At 35.4% G+C, this 18,798-nt stretch overlaps 1 protein-coding gene across 1 annotated transcript in view; it reads right to left on the bottom strand.

Moving 5' to 3' along the window:
• Positions 1-18,798, bottom strand: part of LOC136037343 (succinate--CoA ligase [ADP-forming] subunit beta, mitochondrial-like) — a gene marked incomplete in the record, with an annotated part of 168,344 nt that overhangs the window by 93,104 nt on the left and 56,442 nt on the right. Inside the window, 1 exon segment of the mRNA XM_065720015.1 lies at positions 17,400-17,502. Within this exon segment, the coding sequence (XP_065576087.1) occupies positions 17,400-17,502 (103 nt within the window).

Here is an 18,798-nt window from a genome sequence, read left to right as displayed (position 1 = left end):
TAACTAATATGGCGCGTAACGACTTACGCGCGCGGGGGGGCTTGGGGGGGGGGGGGGCGCGAAGCGCCCCCACCAACTAGGTGTTGGGGTGGCGCGAAGCGCCACCCCAACAGCTAGTATATATATATATATATATATATATATATATATATATATATATATATATATGTATATATACATATATATATATATATATATATATATATATATATATATATATATATATATATATATATATATATATGATAATTATTGCTCATTCAATAATATAATACCAATAATTAGTCAGTTAATTAATAAGGAACCCAATTAACGAAATAAAATTAATTATTGATAACATTTAATAACTTATTAGCTAGTAAATAATTTATTAGATTCTATATTAGTTTGGAAGTATGACTTAAAAAAATAAAATAAATGAAAGATCATATCGCTCCATCGATCCTCCTCTATTGATTTTAAACTTTCCATACAAAACAGAAAGCCCTCACTCTATAAGACACCAGTCTTAAATTCCGTATTTATTAGAAAGCGACACCCGGGAAAGAACAAAGTTGCTCATTACTTATTCATCCAATTTTCTACCTCTTTTCTAGCTTAAATGAAGGAAAAGAATTTCATTTAACACAGAAAAGTGAATCAGTCTCAAATGTCTTAGCGTTCGAAATTATTAAACCAGTTAGCCAAAAGAGAATCTAATATTCCTTAAAAAAGAAAATTTATATTATATGTTCAATAGGTTATGGGAGAGTAAATGGATCCAGATACAGTCGAAACTTGGCATTTGAGACGGCAGTCACGAGGGTAGTTAATTAAGGGGAAATTCCTATTAATAATGGTCCGGAAAACTCCCAAGAAAATGTTTTAACTATATACTAACCATCCGTAACTCCTGGAAAAAAGTCACCAGATTTGCAAGTACGTGTTACACAAAAAAGGAGAAAAATCTACAGGCACCATGTAGAGAAAGCAGTCACTAAATATAAATAAGAAAACATGCTAAGTAAGTTTTCCAGAAATTGTTTAACGATAATCTTAGGTACAGCGATGTCAAATAGAGAAGTGATGGCTTAGAAAAATGATGTCAAATACCACTCCTTAAGAACAAAGCGGTTCAAGCCCTGTCAGCATGTGCATCTTGGAGGAGGGACTTCAACATATACAAGACCTAGGAACTAATACCAGAATAAAATCGCTCATTGAACCTATTTAACCAGGCGTGCCTAGAAGTCATTTGCCACCCCAAATTTAGCAAAAGAACAAGCTCTGAATATCTAATGCAAGTTTGCAATGAAATGCACTCATTATCCGCTATCGCCAAGATCAGAAGGCTCATATGGTTTAGAAATGTTATGCGGAACCTATATCTAACCAAACAGTCCCTCGAATTTAAGCCGCCTTCCCACGGAAAAAAGGCAAGCAGGTAAGCCTTCGGGAGATTTCAGGCGCAAATGGGTCAGATTATGCTTGGCAATTATCCACCTCCAACTAGAGGACCAAAGATTGGCAGAATGCGGCTCAGCATATCCTTGGGGTCAGGTTAGGCTAAACAGCTTGTGTCTCGTCTCAAGTACAACGGAGTACAGACGAAAAACGACGATACCTTCATAAGTCCGAGTGAACAGCCGAATATAATTTCAAATTTGGGAGTAGGAAAAGATCCATCATCTTTGAGGAATACCTTGAAAACGAGCCTGGAGTGCACAATCGCCACATTCCTAGAATAATTTTGCAAAATAGGGCAGCAACTATCTGTGTAAGCTTTTCCAGGCTAGACTGTCATGGAATATAAACTACAGTCTACGTAGAAGTAGGGCATAATAGCGAAAATTTACTATTCAAACTTGGGTGCAGGGACAGATCCACCATCTTTCTTCAAGCTTAATAGAAGAGACAAGAAAATGACTTTAGGATTTTAATGATTCATCAGAAGGCCATAAAAATGTTGCAGATTCAAGGACAATAAAAGAACTCACATTTGCACATTGTGTTTTCTCTAGGATTACGATTTATTCTTATTTATCTATCATTTCAATTATTTCGTCATTTTAAATTACTATAAGAATTAATTTGACGTTTATTATTATCAATCTGCTTACATGAGCAAATGCGATCTTTATAAACGTTGAATTTCATCTTCTTTGCCTGTCTCTTAAAAGTGAAATTATTTTTCAATAGATTAAAAAATGCCTATATGGGTTCATACTAAAGTAACTGCAAATAACAACAAAAAATATTTACACTACTGGGCTTCAATATTTCATTGATTTATAATTGACAACAGTTTATTATTGAGCAGCCATTAAGCATTTATATGTACATGCTTTGTAATCAAACAGTTCGTGGTAACGAACTGTAAATAAGGAGCGACCCGGCTCAATAGTAACCAAAACTCTAAAAAATTGAATTTTGATATCAATAGCTACATCAAAATTTGATTTTAAATATATAAGTTTCATCAAGTTTAGTCTTACCCATCAAAAAGTACGAGCCTGAGAAAATTTGCCTTATTTAAGAAAATAGGGGGAAACACCCCCAAAAGGTCACAGAATCTTAACGAAAATGACACCATCAGATTCAGCGTATCAGAGAACCCTACTATAGAAGTTTAAAGCTCCTATCTACAAAAATGTGGAATTTTGTATTTTTTGTCAGAAGACAAATCACGGGTGCGTGTTTATTTGTTTTTTTTTCTTTCTTTTTCCCAGGGGTCATCGTATCGACCAAGTGGTCCTAGAATGTCGCAAGAGGGCTCATTCTAACGGAAATGAAAAGTTCTAGTGCCCTTTTTAAGTGACCAAAAAAATTGGAGGGCATCTAGGCCCCCTCCACGCTCATTTTTTTTCCCAGTCAACAAATCAAATTTTGAGATAGCCATTTTGTTCAGCATAGTCGAAAACCATAATAACTATGCCTTTGGGGATGACTTACTCCCCCACAATCCCTGGGGGAGGGGCTGCAAGTTACAAACTTTGACCAGTGTTTACATATAGTAATGGTTATTGGGAAGTATACAGACGTTTTCAGGGGGATTTTATTTTGTTTGGGGGTGGGGCTGAGGGGAGGGGCTATGTTGGAGGAATCTGTCATGGGGGAAGAAAAATTCAATGAAAAGGGCGCAGGATTTTCTAGCATTACTATAAGAAAACAATGAAAAATAAAAATGAAAACGTTTTTTTCAAATGAAAGGAAGGAGTAGCATTGAAACTTAAAACGAACAGAGATTATAACGCATATGAGGGGTTCTAAAAATACTTCAGCATAAAGAGCGAGGTATTTAGCAGGAGATAAATACCTCGCTCTTTATGCTAAAGTATTTTTAGTAATTTCAACTATTTATTTTACGGCCTTTCTGATTCAGGGGTCATTCTAAAAGAATTGGGACAAAACTTACGATTTAGTGTAAAGAGCGAGGTATTAACGAGTGTACAAACCCCCTCGTATACATAATAAAAATATAAGATTATGAAAGTTTGTTCCGTATGTTAATTCTTAAGTTACATATATTTTTTACTAATAAAAACGTTCGTTAAAAATTAAAAGTTCTAGTTACCTTTTTAAGTAATCGAAAAATTGGAGGGCAACTAGGCCTCCTTCTCCACCCCTTATTTCTCAAAATCGTCTGATCAAAACTAAGAGAAAGCCATTTAGCCAAAAAAAGAATTAATATACAAATTTCATTTTAATAATTTATGTGCGGAGAGCCAAAACCAAACATGCATTAATTCAAAAACGTTCAGAAATTAAATAAAAAAAAAACTAATTTTTTTAGCTGAAAGTAAGGAGCGACATTAAAACTTAAAACGAACAGAAATTACTCCGTATATAAAATGGGTTGTCCCCTCCGCAATCCCTCGCTCTTTACGCTAAAGTTTGACTCTTTGCCACAATTCTACTTTTTAAAAGAATTAAAAGCTTTAGCGTAAAGAGCGAGGGATTGCGGAGGGGACAACCCATTTTATATATGGAGTAATTTCTGTTCGTTTTAAGTTTTAATGTCGCTCCTTACTTTCAGCTAAAAAAATTAGTTTTTTTTTTATTTAATTTAGTAAGACTGAACATCAGTGACCCGTGTAAACTTCTAAGCCACTTGATTAGTTGAAACAAACGAAGCAAATACTATAGAAGTTCAATGGTGACTAAGCATATTATTACTTAATAATATTACTAAGTAATAATTTATTACTAAATTATTATTATAATTTAGTAAGATTGAACAGCAGTGACCTGTGTATACTTCTAAGCGACTTGATTAGTCAAAGCAAACGGAATAAATACTATGGAAGTTCAATGGTGACTAAGTATATTATTACTTAATAATATTACTAAGCAATAATTTATTACTAAATTATTATTATGTTTTAGTAATATTGAATAGCAGTCACCCGTGTAAACTTCTAAGCCACTTGATTTGTTGAAACAAACGAAGCAAATACTATAGAAGTTCAATGGTGACTAAGTAAAACCTGTTGGATATGTAACTGTCAAGGCATAAGATCCTAGAGGAAGTACTAAAATAGGGGTCACTAATCATTTTTAAAAGCAGAAAATTGAACAAAAGAGACAGAAATTGCTAAATTTTGTTTTTTTATTCATAAATCAGTCATTATACATTTTTAAAAGACAATCTGAAATACATACCCCTGTGGAGACATCTGTCTGTTATTCTCTCATTTTCAACCGATCACTCGGTCAATTTTATTTTATTGAGATACAAAACTATAAAAATAAATACAGAGGAAAAAAATGCGAAGATAACAAAAAGAAGAGAGAAGAAACAAGAAACAAAAGAGCAGAGCTTTGTCGATTTTCGGGCCTAAAGATTGGAAAAAGGAAAAATAAACCATAAAGCAAGAGTATCAAATTTGATTAGATAAATCTTTCAATTTTTCTTTTTACTTTATCTGATGGGGTTTTTTTCCATTTTGCTTCACTGCAATTTAAATAAAGCCTTCTGATAAACGTCAAATATTGTTATTGTCGATTAATTTTAATATTTTTGTATGTAAAATGATTATCTTGAATCTGACAAAACGTTAAGCCAGCGTCAAGAGATAAGGATCTTTTCTCCGAAAACTATCTGATATACTACTGAGTAATTTTAAATATTATTTATTCTCACGCCTTTTTTTTTAATTTGATACGATTTGCTGAAACCACTAGGACAAACATTTAAAGTAAATACACAGGCGCTGATAAAAAGTTTTTCTCTCTCTCTAACGAAGAAAAAGTTCTTTCATTTTCCTGTTTTTGTAGAAAAAAGCTGAGTAGAATGATATCACCACATTTTCCTCCTATCTCGTCTTTTCCTGCTTCGCTACAACGTAAGTTAACTCTGATATGTGCTGCAGAACTGGTTAGGGCGTTTTAGTGAAAAATTTGCAGAAATTCAAATAAAGATCCTGTTGTGATACATGAAAACAGGCAGCGCCGTCTCGGTTTTAAGAGAAAAATTCAAAACTGATAGTCGATCTAGACAGTCTCTAGCATTTCTAAGTCTTAAATAATGGTGGTTAGGCAAGTTTCCCTGTCTTATAAGACATCGATTCTCATGTTCGGTGAAATGGTCTTAAGGGACGAGTTCAGTTTCAACTGATTCTCGTACTTGACATTCTCTAACACTCTTAAGCTTCAAATAAATGGCGATTGGGCAAGTTTTCCTGTCTTATAAAACATCAATTTTAATACTCTATGAAAGGATGCAACACTATTTAGGCCACTTTAGCAAAAATCTGCAGGGGTCAAAAAGGAAAATTTTGCCCTTAGTGGTAAATGATTTTAGTGAGCGTCATCTCGGCTTTAACAGACGAATTTAGTTTTCACTGATAAGCAGTTCAAATGCTCTGATGTTCTTTAAATATCAAACAAACGAGAATTCTGACTGCCAAGTAAGTTTTCTTGTCTTATAAGACATCTATTCTCACATTCAGAGAAATTCAAATTATAGAAATATAATTCGCAAGGGATGAATTCAGTTTAAACAGAATCTTGCACTTAGACATTCTCTAACGCTATTAACCTACAGATGAATGGCGGTTAGGCAACTTTACCTGTTTTATTGGCTACCAATCTTCATGTTCTTTAAAAAACGATAAAACTAGTTAGGAGGCAGGCTCTGTCAAAAAGTACATGCTCGATAGAAAAACTTAACCTTAGCAGTAGGTGAAATCGGCAAAACGAAAACGGAATGGATCGGCAAACATGAAATCGGCAATTGTTACATGGGAGGCATTGACAAGCTTGACCATCTTGTTATCTAAATAATATCTTCATTCGAAGCCTCAGGATAGCCTCTTCAAAAATGCCATCCTGAGCCTCTACGATATAGACGCTCAGCGTCGTATTTCACATGACTGATCTGACAATAAGTAATATGCGGATTCATTATATTGTTCATTTTGAGGTGATGAAACCAAGGAAAGCCTTTGCTCACCTTCAAACGACAAACCTGTAAGTTTAGTTAAAGGCACAACCGAAAACACTATAACATGCCAGGTAAATCAAGGGAAGACAAAAATTCTATAAAGGAGTTGTGTTTACGCAGCCAACGGTAGCTGTTCGTGACGATTTACAGCTTCCTTTAGGACCAAAGACGACGGATCAGAATCCAGGAAGAGCATTGCTGTGTTTACGCAGCCAACAGTAGCTGTTCGTGACGATTTACAGCTTCCTTTAGCACCAAAGACGACGGATCAGAATCCAGGAAGAGCATTGCTGTGTTTACGCAGCCAACGGTAGCTGTTCGTGACGATTTACAGCTTCCTTTAGCACCAAAGACGACGGATCAGAATCCAGGAAGAGCATTGCTGTGTTTACGCAACCAACAGTAGCTGTCATTGGTCATTTACAGTTTCCTTTAGCACCAGACGACGGATCAGAATCCAGGAAGAGCATTTTTTTGTGTTTACACAGCCAACGGTAGCTGTTCGTGACGACCTACAGCTTCCTGTATCACCAAAGACGACGCATCAGAATCCAGGAAGAGCATTTTTTTTGTGTTTACGCAGCCAACGGTAAATGTTCGTGACGATCTGCAGCTTCCTGTATCACCAAAGACGACGTATCAGAATCCAGGAAGAGCATTGATGCGTTTACGCAGCCAACGGTAGCTGTCATTGGTCATTTACAGTTTCCTTTAGCACCAGACGACGCATCAGAATCCAGGAAGAGCATTTTTTTGTGTTTACACAGCCAACGGTAGCTGTTCGTGACGACCTACAGCTTCCTGTATCACCAAAGACGACGGATCAGAATCCAGGAAGAGCATTGCTGTGTTTACGCAACCAACAGTAGCTGTTCGTGACGATTTACAGCTTCCTTTAGCACCAAAGACGATGGACGAGAATCCAGATGGACGAGAGCACCAAAGACGAGAATCTAATTTTTTTCGAATGCGGATCCGTTCTGGCTATGTCAATCACGTATCTAGGACTTGTGCTTATTTTCCCCACCAAGTTTCATCACGATCCCTCGACTCTAAGCGTTTTCCAAGATTTTAGGTCCCCCCCCCCTCAATTTCCCCCAATGTCACCAGATCCAGTCGGGATTTAAAATAAGAACTCTGAGACACGATATACTTCCAAAATTCAAATATCATTAAGATCCGATCAGTCCTTCGTAAGTTAAAAATACCTCATTTTTTCTAATTTTTTCAGAATTACCCTCCCCCCCAGAGAACCCCCCGAACAGAGCAGATCCGTTCCGGTTATGTCAATTACGTATCCAAGACTTCTGCTTATTTTTCCCACCAAGTTTCATCCCTATCCCTCCACTCAAGTGTTTTCCAAGATTTTAGGTTCCCCCCTCCAACTCCCCCCAATGTCACGGGATCTGATCGAGATTTAAAATAAGAGCTCTGAGACACGATACCCCTCAAAACATCAAATTCATTAATATCCCATCTATCGTTCGTAAGTTAAAAATACATTTTTCTATGTTTTGCGAATTAACGGGCCCCCCACTCCGCCCCCCCCAGATGGTCAATTCGGGAAAACGATTATTTATGATTTAATCTGGTCCGGTCCCTCATACGCCTGCCAAATTTCATCGTCCCAGCTTACCTGGAAGCGCCTAAAGTAGCAAAACCGGGACAGACCGACATAATTTGCGATCGCTATATGTCACTTGGTTAATACCAAGTACCATAAAAATATCCATAGCTATTTAGAATCATTTAAATTAAAGCACCGTCGACATCTACTTAAAAAATTTCTCATTATAAAGATCACGTAGGACGAATTCATTAAATACCTAGGCCCGAATAGCACTAGGACTCTTAATATGAGTGGTTTCAAGCCTTAAAAGGACAAAACAAGTCAAAGGGAAGAGATTTCCAGGTTATACGGGGTATTCCAAAGCCTCATCTTAACTCGTGTAATAAGGTGTTACAGGTCCTTTAGGCCTTAGGAAACTTACATAAAAATTGTGGATATTTAAACAAGAAGCCTAAATTCATCTATAATACGCTTAAAAGAACCACTGCTAATTAGGCATAATTTACTACGGGACGGGGGGGGGGGCTTGCCCCCTTACCCCATCTGAAATTTAGTTTCTCCAAAAAATCTTGTCAAAACTAAGATAAGCCTACAGAGAGATGGGTCAGTTTTCTTTAGCATATCTTTACCTTTTTAGTTACTATACGGCTCATTTTTCAGTTTTCACTGGCATTTTCACTTGATTTGAAACAATTGTCTCCAAATCTTACCCCAACCTCCCCCAGGACTTTGGCAAAATTACGCTACAGCACACCTCCCTCGTATTTTTGTCTCCATATTAGCAGACATAAGACGATTAGAAGAAATAACGCTTTCCTCTGCTTCCAGGAAATTCCCATTCCGAACCAGTAATCGGGTTTTGGTTAAATACAAAAATAAATAAGAAAAATAGAGCTGTATTCTACTGTAGCGTTATAAACACTATTCGCCTTATTCGCGCTATTGCCCAAAAATGAAGGATCCTTGTTAAGGTTTTTCACCGATTCAGACAAGGCACAACAGAAATCCAGACAAGAGAGAGCTTAAACACTTTTGAATAGGATGCTGAAAGGCTCAATAATCTCATATCTTTTAGAGAGCCATAATAGTATATATCCCTTTTCTGATATTTTCTAAAAACGGACACGCTGACACTTTTCGGAGAAAACGATCGAAATAGGCTGCAACCCTTGAAAAATTCGCCTCCACTTCCCACGGCCCTCAATATACTTTGAAAATCGTCTGGTAACAGAAAATAGAGACCCAACAACCGGAAAATTTACCAAAATGAAGGTTGACAGCTGGAAAAGGGTGAGTGAATATCGACCATGTCATTACTATTCTTAAACGTTCCGACCTGGGTTAATTTTGCATGGTATTTGAATCCTATTTGTATCAGATTTGTATACAGCGATTGTTTAATAAATGCACCGCATTGCGGATCAATTGAATCTTGCAGGTTGATTAACTAGGTCAATTGACTTCGAAACCGATCTTACATATTTAAATAAAAATATTGTTATATTAGACTTGATTGTTAGTAAGGCAAGTTTGTTATTCCTTAAAATAGTTTAGGAGCACCAGTTCACGAAAATACTAGGCAAAATAAATAAAATTAATGTCAATTCAACTAAATCTAGAAAATTCAAACATTATTTTTGTGTGAATTATGGTATGGGGGATTGTCTTCACGGGAGAATTTTCAGCGGAGGCGGGATATACCAGACACCGTTTATGTCAAAAATTTGCTTCACCAACCGATGCTTGGTCTCCTGGTACTGTATTTAAACAATTAAAGTGATCAATATTTTTTCTACAACACTGATTTCAACCGAAAGTTTATCTTCTAATTAACTTTTTTTTAAGTTTCCTTCTACTGAAGATCCTGCTTTAAACTTTCTTTAATTGCTTCTCCTAGCTGCACTAAAGTAAGCTTCATTGCTTACTGCTCCTTTGACCAGTGAAGCAGAATTAAGAAAGACACGATAAGAGGAAAATACCTCCAGAGTCTTCTAATCAGCTTGATTGGTTAGGAAAGCAAGAAAATGGAAAACAAATCTCTCCTTGAGAGATCTTTTTTAAATTTTTGGAGCATCAAATTAACTTGTAATTTTGCCACAGCGGTTTCATTAGATCGAGAATAAAGTGGTTGCAAAAACAAAAATAAATGTTGAAAAACTCAGCAATATCTCGAAAACTACTAATACTAATAGCAACTCATTGCAGCATCAAGCCGACCCAACACAGCTACATATGCTCCTTCTTCTTCCCAATCTATTCAAAACTTCTCTTTTTACACCCTCCCAAGAAATTTCCGTTAAATGTTTTTTACCAAGTCCTCCCGCACCATTCGGGGATGTACTGTTTTTGTTTGAACCTATATGGTTGACCACAAGGACGATTTTTGGCAACCTGTCATCCTTCATCTGCAGAACGTGTCCTAGCCATCTAACCCCAAGACCTGTCTTGATAGTAAGATAACTGTAAGTGCAAGAATAAATGAGAATTGAATTTGCCTCTGAAAACCAAGAAGACGCTTGTCGATTTCACTGATGGCGAAGGACGAGTGTTTCCTTTTGAAGGTCTGCAAACATCTTAAAAGTCCATACGTAGTAACTGGTTTGCAGCCTTCAACAGAACGTGAAACAGGAGAAGTAGTTATGAATAGAAGCGAAAAGATTCTTCAGGAATGATGCAGATTAAAGTGCTCGGAAAATGATATCACTCTGCGTGTCACAGCAATAGCTCCAGTAGCTCTTTGGCCCCAGTATAAGTATATATACGAATAATAGCGAAAAGATAACTCAATAATGACAAAGCACTTGTAAAAGGACTTCTCTCTGCACGTCACAGCAATAATTCCCAATAAGCACGACATAATGCAATAAACATTTATCATTGCGCGTGTCCGAAGAGGCGGGAGTCATGAAGAGAGATCTAGACTGAAATGTGTCAAAAATGTTTAATAGAGAGCATAGGTATTTGCTACTGTTTATATATATATATATATATATATATATATATATATATATATATATATATATATATATACACATATATATACTTATACTGTACTTCTCGGCAATCAGTCAGATCACAGTATATGAACAGCGCTAAATATTTGTCATTGCGCGTGCGCGAAGAGGCGGAGGTATGAAGAAAGTTCTAGACTAATATGCGGTAAAAATCTTGAATAGAGAGTATAGGACTTTTCGCTACTGTGAGAACGTGAGAGCTGATGTCGTACAAGACACAAGAACTTGCATAACCATCATTTATTCCGAAGGATTGGGTGTCTTAAAGATATGGAAACTTTCGGGACGGCCAGAGTTGCAACTTGTTTGATACTCAAAACGTACAATAATGAAACAGCCTGACTTATCAAATTTGTGACAAAAAAAAGAAAAATCAATTCTAAAAAAAACAAAAACCAAAAAGTACTTCTTTTACATTCTAAAAGTTGTAATATCTTCTTACTTATAAAACATTATAGATATTTTAATATGTATTTATAAATTATAAATATTTTACGGCTCCTACCAGCTTATATGTGATAGCTACTAAAGTTTATTGATCAGATTTCGTTTTTTATTTATCTATTTTCTTTTAGGGGAAGGGGGTTTACCAAGATTAAGAAAGACACTGACAAAACTACCTACAGGCAAAAATTATTGAAAACGTTCATCGCATTTTAATATATGTAGAAACTAAGTTCACCTAAAATGTAATCTTAGCTTTTCACAAATAGCCTATTGTACACATGCGCATAGGGAACTATCTACCAGAATAGTCCAAAACCCTCCTCCAGGACAATCTAACAAAATGGACTAAATATTATTTTTACGGAGTTCATTGTCCTTACACAAACGTACTTCCCTATACCTTCCTTTATATTTTGGCTGTATATGCAGGAAATTGTAAATGCATAATTTTTGTTCGATTTCCTCTTGCCTCAGCTATTTTTTAGTTTTTATTTTTATTTCTATATCTAACTTGAACTAAATATAAGTTTCTTCATTCATTTTGCTTATCTGTGTCTGTTTTGATTCAAATCACAATATATTATATCTGCTGTATATATCTGTTTTATCATTATATCTGCTTTTAATCCACACAGAACTTTTGCTTTTCTGTTTTTGAAAACTAGTTGGATCAAAGTTCCAAAATAAACTATTTTTTTCACTGGAAAAAATTTGTCCTTGTTTTTATTTGACTAGTATATGTGCTACGGTGAAAGACCGAAATGGGAGAATGTCGAAATTCATTGGTAAATGTTCGAAATTCCTTTTTTTCTGCTTGGATTTACTCAGCTTTGTCAGTGTTATGCAAGGCTAGATGGCGACACGTTAGGCTAGGTTTCTAACCCATTTCTGAGACTTATAACCTAATTTAGCATAACCTAACTTTAACTTTTACCAACAAACCTTGCATCTGACTGGCAAAATTGACTGAATCTAAGCAGAGAAAAAGGAATTTCTGGCATTCACCGGTGAATGTCGACATTTACCAGATTTCAGTCTTTCACCGTAACATAGGTATAATTTTAAGGATGTATAGAGGGAAAACGAGAGAAGAGAAAGAGAGAAGGAACGAGAGAGGATATAGAATGAGAGATAAAGAGAGAAGAAGAAAGAAAAGAGTACTACGACAGAAACACTGAGTTACCAAGAAAAATGCTTTTGGCAAAGCCTTTGACTTTTTTTGCTGACACTAGGCAAAAAAAGCATCTCTATACCACAGAAAACCATTATTGAAGGATAGACATGTTGCTTTTTTGCTAGCTCTTCCATATACATTTCTTTTTTTTTTAATGACGGTTTGAAAAATCTCTGCAACTTAAGACAGATTCGCTTGACTGATTATCTATAACAAAGAACTCCAACGTAGCAAAAAGACAAATGACTTGTTTTTACTTCCAGGAAATTTCCAAGACAAAAATGATTAGATAATCCTTTTGTAGTCAACAATTTTTATTCTTGGTTAAACAAATTGGTATTAATCAATGCGAAAAAAACTTCAGATCTAGTGTTCCTTTTTTGACAAGACTCTATTAATAAATCTCACGACATAACTGCCACCCCCGACAAAGCTTGCGCTTTTTAATGTAAACTTTAATTATGATTAATTGAGAGAATAGTTAATGTTTGTAATAAATTAAAACTTTAGCGTAAAGAGAGGAGGGATTTAGAGGATGACAGATTCCCCTCATAAATAAAATAATTTGTCGGTTTTATGTTTTACGTTTTACGTTTTTTTTTCTTTCACTGAAAAAAAAAACTTATTACTTTTTATTAAACTTATGTCCGTTCTAAAAATCATATGCAATCATATGCATCATATGCAACTTCTTTCCCATATGCAAATACCATATGCAACTTGTTTTCCATATCCAAATATCATATGCAACGTGTTTTCTAAGTGTAAATACCATATACAACTTGTTTTCCATATGCAAATACCATATGTACCCCCTAAAGTACGAATTAATCGTTACGCCAACTCATTTGTGCCTTTCTTTTCATCAATTTTCAATGCTCAGTTGTAATGTGTGATTTTTGTTTAAACGTATAATTTTGTAAGAAAACTGAATTTAGCTATGCTACGATAGTTTTTAAAAATATCAATCTCTATTTCTCTCTCTTTAAAATATCATATGCAACTTATTTTCCATATGCAAATACCATATGCAACTTGTTTTCCATATCCAAATACCATATGCAACTTGTTTCCCATATGCAAACACGAAATGCAACTTGTTTTCCATACGCAAATACCATATGCAACTTGTTTTCCATATGCAAATACCATATGCAACTTGTTTTCCATATGCAAATACCATATGCAACTTGTTTTCCATATCCAAACACCAAATGCAACTTGTTTTCCATATGCAAATACCAGATGCAACTTGTTTTCCATATGCAAACACCAAATGCAACTTGTTTTACATACGCAAATACCATATGCAACTTGTTTTCCATATGCAAATACCATATGCAACTTGTTTTCCATAAGCAAACACCAAATGCAACTTGTTTTCCATACGCAAATACCATATGCAACTTGTTTTCCATATGCAAATACCATATGCAACTTGTTTTCCATATGCAAATGCCATATGCAACTTGTTTTCCATATGCAAACACCAAATGCAACTTGTTTTCCATATGCAAATACCATATGCAACTTGTTTTCCATATGCAAACACCAAATGCAATTTGTTTTCCATACGCAAATACCATATGCAACTTCTTTTCCATATGCAAATACCATATGCAACTTGTTTTCCATATGCAAACACCAAATGCAACTTGTTTTCCATACGCAAATACCATATGCAACTTGTTTTCCATATGCAAATACCAAATGCAACTTGTTTTCCATACGCAAATACATATACAACTTGTTTTCCATATGCAAATACCATATGCAACTTGTTTTCCATATGCAAATACCAAATGCAACTTGTTTTCCATATGCAAATACCATATGCAACTTTTTTTCCATATGCAAATACCACATGCAATTTGTTTTCCATATGCAAATACCATATGTAACCTGTTTTCCATACGCAAATACCATATGCAACTTGTTTTCCATATGCAAATATCATATGCAACTTGTTTTTCTAAGGGTAAAAAATAACCTTTCAGGTCTTGAGGATTCAATGTTTAGAAGGATGAGGGGTATTAGAAAAATATTGCTACAGTGGACACCCCCAATTTTATCCCTTCCATCTCTGTTTTATCTCCTTGTGTCCAATGATTACATGCTGAAGGCAGTCAACCTTAAAGTATCAAAAAATCTAAATTTTGATCAACATCAACAAGAACAGTATTCCCCATTGACCTATCTTGCGCCAATTCGTACCTGAAAAAAGCAAGTTTCTAAGATTTTAATGTTTGTTGTTTCAAAATTATGAAGTGTTTTAGGTCAGTGTCACATCTCCGTCAATGTTGCCACTTTAAACCGTGAAAATAGATAAGCAAAATTAACCAGTTACAGTTAACAAAGCTTTTCATCGGGTAAACTTAGACATTAACAATCAATTGACTCCCAAACACATTTACACCTTCACAAGAAAGCCAAGGGTGTTTGGTGGCACGTGTTTCGTTTCTTTTTGCTGATTTTTCACTCACGTTCTTTTTCTTTTAAATTTGGCACCCACTACCACCAAAAACAGCATAACTGCTTTAAGAAATCTTTTTCATTAGAAATGAATTCCCTATTTGAATTTTTTTTAATAGATATATAGTTTTGCAAACTTCCAATTAACCAATTCAAACAATCAGATTTCATTTCCATTGTCCTTGGTACCTTAAGTACCGGAAAATAATTTATAGTTGTAGCCAAATTACGTATAGGTTTAGTTTTCTCTGAAAGATTTTTAAAGCTTTTTATTGATTATTTTGAAAATGAAAATCTATACGTGACCTGGTTTAGCATTTGAGTTACTGTTTCTCGCTTAATATTTACTCCCAAGAGGAGAAGGACAATTTCCAAGGAAACTTCCTCTTTGTTCTTTGCTTTTTTGTTGAACTATGAGAATGTGCTTACTGAGAGTTCATGATCTAGAATGTTATTTCTTTACTTTATAAAACAAATAAACATTCCAGGCATGTTGCATTAAGAAGGATATAATGTTTAAAGGTAAATAAAAGAAGATTTAATAACACAGCCAGATTTGGTCATAGTTACACAGAAGAAATCCAGCGAAAAATTTGTTTTCTTTAGAACCGACTTACTAGCAGAGCTTCAGTATAGTATGATAGGTTTCTCACGTGTTTCTCCAAGTTCCATTATATACAGCGAATGAACATAGAAACTTCAGGTAGGACTCAATAAATTGCACAGAAGTGCCCTTTTTCAAGGCCCGAACCCGGTTGAAGGAAAGCATCCTTTGAAGTCCAAGGTGTGTAATCAGCTAAACAAGGTATCAGGTTAAAATATAAGGATGACAACTTTAATAATAACGACCAAAAATTTCAAAAAATGTGCGACCGGGTCAACATGTTCCATGCGGCCCCAGAAGCAAGCAGGTCATTTGCCTTATTGAAAGGCAGAAAGTGAGGCCCTTGGAGCTGCGCTCTTTCCAGTCTCCCACCAACCCTTGCCCATACGGAAATGGTGTAATACTTTCAACTCATGGTCATTAAGGGAGTATCTTAGCAAGGATTTTTGTTCGTGGGGGTGGCTATTTTTCGGGGTGTTTTACAAAACAAAATTAGAAACAAAAAAATCGTTAATATACATTCCTTTTACGTTTTTACAATCAGACAAACATTTCAGGAGGGGGCATAAGTCCCAACATTGACCCCAAGCTGAAGGTCCGGCAATACCAGGACTCCAGCCGCAGCCCCGAAAGAATTGGAATTGCATGTCCACTGTGCAATAAACTCGACTACCGTTGCTCGCTGCGGCTAATAGTAGTCTACAATATGAAAGTTCATAATCAAAACACAGATTTTCACTAATGGAATTTGGTTCAAATCAACATTAGTATTTAGGGTTTCTGCGCTTTTTGATTACGATCCTGGGAGTTCAATAAAGGAGTTCAAAAATCAAACTCAATAGGCATATACTACCCAAATGGTGTCCTTTTTACCCAAAAATAATATTTTAAAGATTTAAAGTAAAAAAAAACACATACTAGGCAACAATTACATACTAATAGTGGCGATATCCAATCACACCTGGACGAAGCCCAAGCCATGCTTGACAGTGAGGTGACCTGGACGGATCTTATCGATGTGGAAATCGTCTGCCGAAGCGAAATCGAACTACTATAAGTACTATTATCCTGAACATGAAGCAATCTGATACCTGGATGGATCTTACAAAAAAAAATTCGTGCTAATGATAAAAAACAACAACATTTATATTCTTTACATTGAGATATAGCCATTGAAAGACAAGTCATATCCTTTAGAAAAAACCATCGTTGGTTTTTAAAAATTTTACCAACAGCAATAACGAAGAAATCCCTGGAGACGTAAGTACACTCTTTCTTCCTTAATTTATTACACTCTTGACTTTCTTGGTATTATGCTGGAAATGGAAAAAATTTAATCTACACCTCAGCTTAAAAAGCATTAGATAATCCTTAAGATTAAAACTTTGACAAAATATTCCCTGTAGTAAATGAAAATAAAAGCTTTGTAGGCAACAAACCAGGAGAAATTTTAATGTCAAAGTTTCCGAGATCAATAAAACGCAGCAACATCCTGGAAAATTAAGGAACATTCATTGGAATTATTTCTAATTTTTCTAAAGCTTTTTTCAGAACATACAACCATTGTGAACAAGAAACTGTTTCCTAGTTTTAAAGAAGGGAAAGGGATGTAGAAGTCCATATGACAGCGAAGAAAAGTTGAAAACAATATTTCTATGACCTTGAAAAACAAGGAAAATTAATTTTGTTTTTACCTGTCATTGTGTCAATAGGCTCTTTAAGAATAGCATTGGGATTATCAGCAGCCACTTCTTCGATGTCAACACCCCCTTGGGAGGAGGCAATCACAACAGGTCCCTTAAATAAAAAAGTTTTAATGAGAAGCGGCTTTACAACCAGTATTCGCAAGCATTCATAATAGTGTACTGAAAAGTTATTGGACAGATCTACTTAAACTGCTTTTGGTGTCTTCAAGGCCAAACTTGACCCCATAAATCGTTAGTCATTGAGGTTCATTCTATATGCTGTAAGGCTACCAAATAAACTTACCTATGAGTTGAAAGCCTTCTACGCAGACACCAAGGGCTGCATTCTATGGGACGGCAATAAAAGTAACTATTTTTCAGTCCGAGTCTGTCAGAGGTGGGTGACATCGTACTCAACTGAATTAAAGACCATAAAAAGCAAAAGACCTCCCAGAAGAAACCTCTTGGCCCAAAGTTTGCAAAAGAATTCTCCTTTGAATAAGATTTTATAGATGATGTTGCCTTAGTGGGAGACTCACTTTCCAAATTGCCGAAGAAAGCTGTCGATTTTGAAATCAATCCAGTGAACCAAAATTGTCGTTACGGACAGAAACTGTAAATTACGGACTAAACCATCCCAAAGGTGTCAACTAAGATTTTCAAAGTGGAACTCTGATCAACGATTAGCTCTGACGTCTCATTCAACCCTGGATTTCCAGGATTACGTCAAATGAATTTTTTACACATACGAGTAGGTTTTTACATCTGTCCAGGAATCCTGGGGCAACCAGAAACTATCTAACGCAAGCTTGATGCTGAATATGTTTAAAAATAGGGCTCTGACTCAAACCCTGCTAATAAAGTACATGCCCTTGACAGACACATGTAAGAAGAATAAAGCTAATTCGACGGTACAATCGAGCTAAAAATCCCCTAACGTCAGCCATAGATATACACATCCTATACGTGTCAGCACATGTTCCCATCCAATCAGACGGGCATTTAAAATCAATATAAGCCCAAATCTAGTCCACATGGTCAATAATACGTAATCCTTATAATCCACAATCAATATGGTCCTCTATGTCAGACCAACTAAAATAAGATGAACCAAACCTCCTCTTAAAAAATCTGAAACGGTTTCGTTGCATAAAATCAGCTAATCTTCTATTTCACACAGAAAGCAAGACTCATTTTACACTTCACAATCTCCGTAAATGTAGTGTTAATAGTATGTCATGGTTGGCTAAGTGAAAACAATTTAAATGGAACTCTTCAGCCAAGGATTTCAAGGAATTAAAGCTTTATTTATGAAATTTCACTTAAGTATCAAGTTGTGTAAATTTGATTTTACTTAGTTCGCTAAAAAATAATAATAATAATAATAATAAAGAATGTCAAGTCAATA

Source organism: Artemia franciscana, chromosome 16 (assembly GCF_032884065.1).
Source record: "Artemia franciscana chromosome 16, ASM3288406v1, whole genome shotgun sequence".
Taxonomy (NCBI): Eukaryota; Metazoa; Arthropoda; class Branchiopoda; order Anostraca; family Artemiidae; genus Artemia; species Artemia franciscana.
This window is presented reverse-complemented; position numbering and strand designations above follow the sequence as displayed.